Below are 7933 nucleotides of genomic sequence, written 5' to 3'. Positions count from 1 at the left end.
AGCCAGGATACAGCCTCACCCCTTTTTCTGTCCTGGATCATAGGGATCTGCAATGTAATTGTTTGACTCTTGCCTCCGACAGAAGATCGGTACCAGAGATTACACTCTCCTGCTTCGCTGTGAGATAAACTTAGCGGGAGCTCCTGTGCTTAGCATGGCATATGCATGGTAGGAGCCTGAAGAAGAGCCCAGCCAACGTCTTAGTGCGGATGCAGCTCCTGGCTGAGATCAGCGGATGCTCTTAGCCCTGTCCCGAGAGCCTGCATGCTTGGAGGGAAAGTGGGCAATGCCTGCAGCCTCAGTCCGTGAGCTTCAGTGCTTTATGCTAGGGGCAGAGAAAGGGCTGAAAATTACCTTCAGGTTGGGTATTTCCTCTTTCCCCCCCTTTTCTTCCCCACTACGGCTCCACAGCCTGAAACAGAAACACAACTATCCAATCCTTGTTCGGCCTATTAAAATAATGGGCAGGAGGGGTGGATCTAACGTCCATCTGGTAGTTATTGATTATGGCCATCTGGTAAGGCAGCAGGCTTTTCATATCATGTCGGATCATAAACTCTCCTGAAAAACTGTCTCGGTGTGGCAGGCTGCGTGTGTGCTGGAGAGGCAGGGGTGAGGGGCTGGCTGGGACGGCGGCTTGTCGCCCCAGGCAGAGGCAGCATCCTCCCTGCTCACGCTGCTGCTCGCACACAACGTTTCCCAGTGGAGCTCGGTGCGAGGATGTGTTAGGATGTCAGCCTGTTTACCCGCAGAGGGTAGGCAAGATCTCACACAGCATTTGGGGCATCTGTCCTTTTGCGTTGGAGTGGCTCTAGGTTTGGGGGTGAGCTTGAAGCAGCTGTGGCCTGGTAGTCCGAGGTGCCTCAGGTTGCCATGAGAGGCAGCGGGGCAGCAAGCTCGTGGGTCTCCCGCCTGATGGGCGAGTCCATCCACCATGCTGTCCTGCCAGTGGCCCACCTCTCCCTGTCTGCCCCTGGGTGCTTGCCCTGGCCGGAGGCTGGCCCTGCCCAGAAAGCCTCTCCTCGATTTTCCCTGCTGAGATTATTTCGACTCCTGATCTGGTTATTTCTTTCTGCCTAGAGAAGACATAACTGTATTTATGCCCCCTCTCCCTTGCAGACATTTCAGGCAAATGAGGATGCCACGGAGGTGGTTCTCAACAAGATCCACAGCCCGGTGCTCACACGCTTCGTGCGCATCCGTCCCCAGAGCTGGCACAAAGGCATCGCCCTGAGGCTGGAGCTGTACGGCTGCCGCATCACTGGTGAGGGTCCCCTCCTCCCCTCAGCCCTCCTCTCTGTCCCCCCGGCAGCCTGTTCCAGGCACTGTCCCCTGCAGTTGTCACGGCTGCAGTTGGGGTGGGAATGATGGCACTGTGAGAAGCATGGGGGCTCCCATCCCAAGGGATGTGCTTGGGGGGACAGGCACCCAGGCCCCAGAAGCAAAGGGTAAGTGCCCAGTGCTGGTGCTGGTCTAGTGCTCGGAGCCTAAACCTGTGGGGAAAACCAGGAGTGCTCCCTTCACCCGCCCCGGCTGTTCATGCCCTTTCCTTTCCTGCAGATTCACCCTGCTCCAACTTGCTGGGAATGCTTTCTGGCCTCATCCCTGACTCACAGATCTCAGCCTCTTCCATCAGAGGCTATGACTGGTCTCCCAGCATGGCCCGCCTGGTGAGCAGCCGCTCGGGCTGGTTTCCCCGCGTCCCCCAAGCCCAGCCTGGGGAGGAGTGGCTGCAGGTGGACCTTGGCATCCCGAAGAATATCAAAGGCGTCATTATCCAGGGGGCTCGCGGAGGGGACAGCGTGACCACCACTGAGTCCCGCTCCTTCGTGAAGAAGTTTAAGGTGGCCTACAGCATGAATGGAAAGGACTGGGACTTCATCCAGGATCCTAAAACAATGCAAGCCAAGGTAGGCACTGCCTGGAGCAGCTGCAAAACAAGATATGTTTGGCTATCTTCAGTCTACCTGATGCGGTCTTGGGAATTGGCTGTCTCTCCCCACAGAGACCTTGGGAGTTTGGGTTCTCACCATGAAATCCCAGGTTGTGTCCCCTGGTCCTGTTCCTAAGCTGTACTAGAGGCTGTAGGTTCCACCTTGCCCCAGGGATGGCAACTTCCCTTCATTTCTTATCATGGACCAGGTCTGTGGATGTGGACATCACCTTCTGGTCCTCCCAGCTCCTGCAGGTCAAAGCCCACAAGATGGTGTGTTTGATTATGTTTGACACAAACTCATTACGTATTTTAAGGGGAAAGATGCTGTTGTGGCTTGCACCTCCGGAAAAGGAAGGTGAATCACAGTTCCTCTTTGGGAAATTTGCTATATCTGAAGACCCTTTTGCCTCACTGGTGTGACCCTGAAATTCCCCATGTTTTTCTCATATTGTTGGAGTTCCCCATAATCTTTCTACTTAGTGGTATGGGAGTGGCAGGGGACTTGAGGAATAAATGAACTCTCTGCTACTGCCTGTTCTGTTTTTATGCAAACTCATCTGCTTCTGAGAATTTGGGTAAGTTTTAAATTTTCCTGATCCTACAGATGAGTCTTAGAAAGCCTGATGCTATCTATAGCCCTCTGTTTATTCCACACAGACGTGAGTTCATGCACGTAAGCTGAAAAGCAGCAGAACTTGGACTGTGAGGAAAACTGAGCGTTTACACTATCCTAGAACATGCAGTAGCTTCTTTATTTGCCAAAGGACAGATTGATCTTATTTATATGTGAAGTTAGTGGATGTTCCCCAGGCTTCCCCTGCATGGCTTTGATCAGAATCTGACCCCTGGATATAAAGCAGAGGCCAAGAGAGATTGTGCAAGTTTCTTAGGAACAGCCTGTCTGGTCCTCTTGAAACTAAGGAGGAACAGCCCAAGTTCTGCTCAGCTGGACTCAATGGCCCAGAGTCAAGACAGCTAAACTATTTCAAACTCTGGCTGTCCCGCCAGACCCAGATTATCAAGTCTGGTGGAGAGCATGTGGGATGCACGCATCACTTGCTTTCTCTCTCTTTCTCTCTCTCTCTCTGTAGGTTTTTGAAGGCAACATCCACTACGATATCCCTGAAGTCCGGAGGTTTGACCCTGTTCCTGCCCAGTACATCCGAGTGCACCCAGAGAGGTGGTCCCCAGCGGGAATAGGAATGCGCCTGGAGGTGCTGGGCTGCAACTGGACAGGTAGGAGCCCCTGCACCTCTGCCCACTGGCTCCAGTGGGGCCACAGCAGGCACTAAACCAGCAAGGTGCAGGTGTAAGGTTATTTCATAGAATCGTTTAGGTTGGAAAAGACCTTTAAGATCATCAAGTTCAAGTTTCTCTCCCTGCTGTTCCACCTCAGGGCTATGCTGTGGCAGGGAGACTGCAGCCATGACCTGCAGTGTGGCCTGACCCCATCTTTTTACTTCCACCTTAAAAAGAATTGGCCTTGATGAAGGATATAAGCAGCAATGTTTGGACCCCAATCCAAGCTTTCACACAGAGCCCCATGCAGGATTTGTTCCCAACTCCCTTCTTTCAGATCTTTTTTCTGGATGTTGTGCAGGCTTTCCCAGTGTCTGTGTTAGATAACATTTGGGCTTTTTAATCCAAATGGATAACAGAAAAAGTAGGAAGAGAAGCAGAGGTGCAGAAGATGGGTGCAGTGACCAATACAGGTATCCTGAGCTGCCACAATAAGGCTTTGCTGTAAAAACACCTGTCCCCTTCTCATTGAACCCCATGTGGAAATCCTTTTGCAGACAAGATTGGTGATTTAACTCTACAACGTCTCTACAACATCCTTAAGACCAGGGAAGTTTTTTCACTTTTGCCCACCTGTTTTTCACAAGCAATGTGCCTTGCAGCCACCATTGGTTTTAATATGGAGGTGAAAACTGTCTAACACACTCACTGGAATCAGTAGAGGTTGTGCCTCTGAGGCTCAATGGTGATTGAAACTATGGAACAATCATCCCCAAAAGGCAAAAGTTCCCCCAACAGCTCATTGGGTCTGATGCTAGCTTTTCAGTGCCAAGGGCTAGTTGTCCCTTTTTTTAATCTATTTTATTTTTTAATAATCTGCTTAAATCTGAATCTGGTGTCCAGATGTCAGTGATAAAGAGGTATGATTTTCATTTTATAAACACATCTGTAGAAGGCATTTTCTTGTAAGAATTCCCATTCTAGGAAGCTTAAAAGGCACAGAGCTTTTTTCTACCCTTTCATGGAGTCTTTACTACCCTTTCCTCCTGTGATGTGCTGTGAGATGCATTACAAACACTTAACAGCAAATCACACAAAACACGTACACACAATTAATAATGATCATTTGTCACCTTTGAAGTCAATGGCAAATCTCCCCCTGGACTGGGAATCTGTTGTAAATGATCTAAACTTTAAATCAAGATTAAATCTTAATTTAAATCTTACAACATCTTTGGGATGTTGTAGGAGAAGCAGGCGCTGTGGCTTTCATGCAAGCAGCGGGAGCTGAGGCTCCGTGCAGGAGTGGTCGGGCAGCTCCCACATCGCTGCTTCCTGCAGCTCCTGTGAGTCTCCAGCTGCCAGATTTCCGCAGACCATTGCTGCCTGGTGCATCACAGCGCCGCATCACTGCCGCAAAGGGAGGCGGTCACACAAGACCTCCAACCATGTACATGTCAGCCCTTCCATTGCACTCCTCCAAATTAGAGCATAAGAGGGGTTTGGCATCCTCAACTTCTTGTGCTGTTTTGGCCCAAAGTTTCTTTTACAGCTATGTCCGTGCTCAGTTTCAATATCAGCAGCAACAGCCCATGTTTTTTTCCAGGCAGGGTGCTTTATGGTCATTTCCCAGTGTGGCTGTCTAATCATTTGCACATTGTAATGTTTAAAACTCAACTGCCAAGTCATAAATATTCGTAGCTTTATTGATCTACAGGCATTCAGCTTTGTAATCAGAGCAGGGCTTGTAATCTTGTGGATTCACCATGTTATAAAAAGCATTTATATCCCTGATGCAACCTGGAGAGCAGAGATAGCCCATGGCATTATCTGCATGTTAAATCCAGGCTGGCTACATGCAGCAGTCCCTGACAACGCCAAGATACAGCCCTCCTTTGCTGGGAGGACCCAGGCACATTACAGAACTGGCTGTGAAAACCCAGGCAATTGCACTTGCTTGGAAACAAGATTAAGAGATGGATTAAAACAAGCTGATTGAAAATATTTTCAAGCGAGGGCCTAAGCCTGTGTGTACCCTGCCCAGCTGTTTCTATTTCTTATCAGCAACGAGCATCTTAATTACTGAGTCAAACAGGTAACTTAACAGCAACTGGGTTCACAAACTCTAGTTGGCTAGTAACTCAAAAATTGGGAAGCAGGCAGTCAGCAATTGGCTTCTCTCAAAGACCTGCCAAAATTTTTTCTCTGAAGAGTGGAGATTGATGAATGTTCACTTGCAGCTGGTTTTCTCTCCTTTGAAGTTCCAAACATCTGGTTTCAATTGCTGAGTGACTTTGCATTTTGATCAGTAGTTACCACCAGTTGCACAGACACTTGCTGGGCCAGGGAGAGAGAAAGCGAGCAAGCAAGACCTCTCTTTTTCACTTTCCATTTCACACATCATGTTGTCCTCCCTGCTATTTTCATTATCTCTTGTAACCATCGTGTTGCAGCTCTGCCATGGTAACTGATTTTTCAAGATATATTTCTGCGCCTTGTCCAGGGCAATGCAACACTGTTGATTTACATTCGCTCAGCATCTGTCCCCCGTATGGAACTTGGCTTCCAAGGTCCTTCCACATTGTCACATTTCAGCTATAAATCTCAATATACAAGAACAACAACCAAAAAAAATGTACCAGCTCTAAATAACCTGCAGCTTTTGATATGTTGCCTTCACCTGCTGCTTTTTTTTCTTTTCTTTTTTATGACGTTTTTCTGTGCCTGGCTGCTTGCAATTTGCTTCTTGGTTGCATTTGGAGTTTTATGGGGTTGTAACAAATTCGAACTTACAAATTAAAAGACTTTGAGGTTATTTGGTATTTTATCCTGAACAAAAGACAGCCACTGGAAAAAAAAAAAGTAAAAACACCCTGAGAGTTTATGTGCAACATGTTTAATAACAGGGAAATAAAAGGGCAGAAAGGAGCCTATGGAAAATATTCAATGTATTTAGCCATTTCCTCCTGCTTCTGGCTTTATTAAATGATATCCTGAAGGGCGCCAACAAAGAAACACAATCACACATAACTGAGCAAAGCAGCCTCTCTTTAAAAGTGGAAAGAATCAAGCCTGCTGTACTCTCCAGTTAATGCACCCGTAAAAGGAGAGACTGCTGGAACCTAATGTCGTTTACTGTTGATCTTAATATCCTTCCCTTTCTTGCTTAAATTTCCCCTGACACCTGCTTGGAGGTTGTTTCACACGGGCCATGTTGGAGAGAGGGAAATTGGACAGAGAACCTTTGAAAGCATAGTTGGGAGCCTGGAGTGTGAAACCAGATGCTTTCTGCAGCAAGCCAGAGCGCGCTGGGGGATCCTCTGTGTCCGTTTGCGGTTACGTCATTTGTGGGTTTGAGTGACTTGTTTTATAAATTGGCACAATTGGTGGGAATGTTGTGTGTGTTTTTTTAACGTGTCATATGCCTTTCTGAACGAAAAAGACGTTCTGCCTGTGATCTCTCTTAGCCAGTAATGACAGCTAAGCGGATTGCCAACATCAGTGTAGATTAAAAAATTAAGAGAAAAAGTGGCGTGTATGTCTAGAGGAGAGTCTTGTCCACTGGGAACTCTAAATCAAAGGAACTCCCATATGGAAACAGCCAGTTCACTTGAAGTTCAAACCATGCTGACATTTGTAGCACATGGAAATTTCATGGTATTCTTGTTCTATCTCTTCCTGCCATTACAAGAACATGAGAAAAAGATTTTTTGCTTTGTTTTCTCCTACCTGGACTTTTTGTACTGTCTATTGCAAATAGCACCTCTACTCCATTTTTTCCAGATGTAAAGCCTACTGCAGAGACGCTGGTGCCCACTTTGAAGAGCGAAGAGACCACCACCCCATACCCAACTGATGAAGACACAACCGAGTGTGGTGATAGCTGTGGAGAAGAGGAGGGTATGTATCAGACCAGCACATCTCTATCTCAATAAATGATGGGTTAAGAGCTAAGCAAATATGCTTATCTTCCCATTAGCTCCTATACACGGGGCTGATTCCTGGAAAGCTTAGAGTAATATTATTAGCGATAGGCCAAGATTAAAAAAAAAAAAAACACCAACCCAAAACCTGCCAAAATCTGATAAGTTATATCAAGGAAGGATGCTAGAGCAAGAGATAGCAGCTAATTCAGTCCCTAGGGTACGAGACTTGAAGAGCTGCTATCCTGGCTGCCTTACATGACCTGAAGAAACTCACTTAGTGCCCTGTTTAGAGCGACCTCCGTTCCAGATCCCCTTGGCTGGGTGTCATAAATTCAGAAGGTGATTCAGGGAAGAGATTCAGACCACCTGGTATGCAGGGCTCCTTTCGTACAGGTCACAACTGTGGGAGTAAATGACAATATGTAGAGAAGGTTGGTGTCCTGAACACCTATCTGTTAAGGATTATCTTCCCTAATATCAGTTGCCTAAAACTTAGGAGGACAGTCTGGGCTTCTTGTGCAGGAGAGAAAGGGGAAAACCAACTCCAGACGAGAGTTTGATCCCCCAGTCTTAGATGACTGTCAGGTGTACAGGGAATGGTTTGGTATCTGTCACACTTGCCTGCCTCTTCTGGCTATAGAAGAGGCCAAATGTTAGTTTAGACTCATGCTGTGCTTGTTAAGAGCCAGTGCTGGGGGTGACCTATCTTCTCTGCCTCAGATCCCTACCTGCAAAAGCAGACATCATATACTTCTGCTCCTTGCAAGGGGGTTGTGAGCACCTAAAGCTTGTGAAATGTCCAGACTAAGGGGAGACGGCATGGCAGATCTGT

At 47.5% G+C, this 7933-nt stretch overlaps 1 protein-coding gene across 1 annotated transcript in view; it reads left to right on the top strand.

Moving 5' to 3' along the window:
* The window catches only part of NRP2 (neuropilin 2), a 76811-nt gene that overhangs the window by 34906 nt on the left and 33972 nt on the right, over positions 1-7933 (top strand). Inside the window, exons 8-11 of the mRNA XM_009637501.2 lie at positions 1120-1264; positions 1561-1910; positions 3028-3172; positions 6959-7075. Coding sequence (XP_009635796.1) covers positions 1120-1264; positions 1561-1910; positions 3028-3172; positions 6959-7075 — 757 coding nt within the window. The remainder of the gene's footprint in view (positions 1-1119; positions 1265-1560; positions 1911-3027; positions 3173-6958; positions 7076-7933) is intronic.

The sequence above is a fragment of the Egretta garzetta genome, unplaced genomic scaffold, assembly GCF_000687185.1.
Source record: "Egretta garzetta isolate BGI_Z169 unplaced genomic scaffold, ASM68718v1 scaffold474, whole genome shotgun sequence".
NCBI lineage: Eukaryota > Metazoa > Chordata > Aves > Pelecaniformes > Ardeidae > Egretta > Egretta garzetta.
The sequence above is the reverse complement of the archived record's forward strand: the minus strand, read 5'-3'. Positions and strand labels throughout refer to the sequence as shown.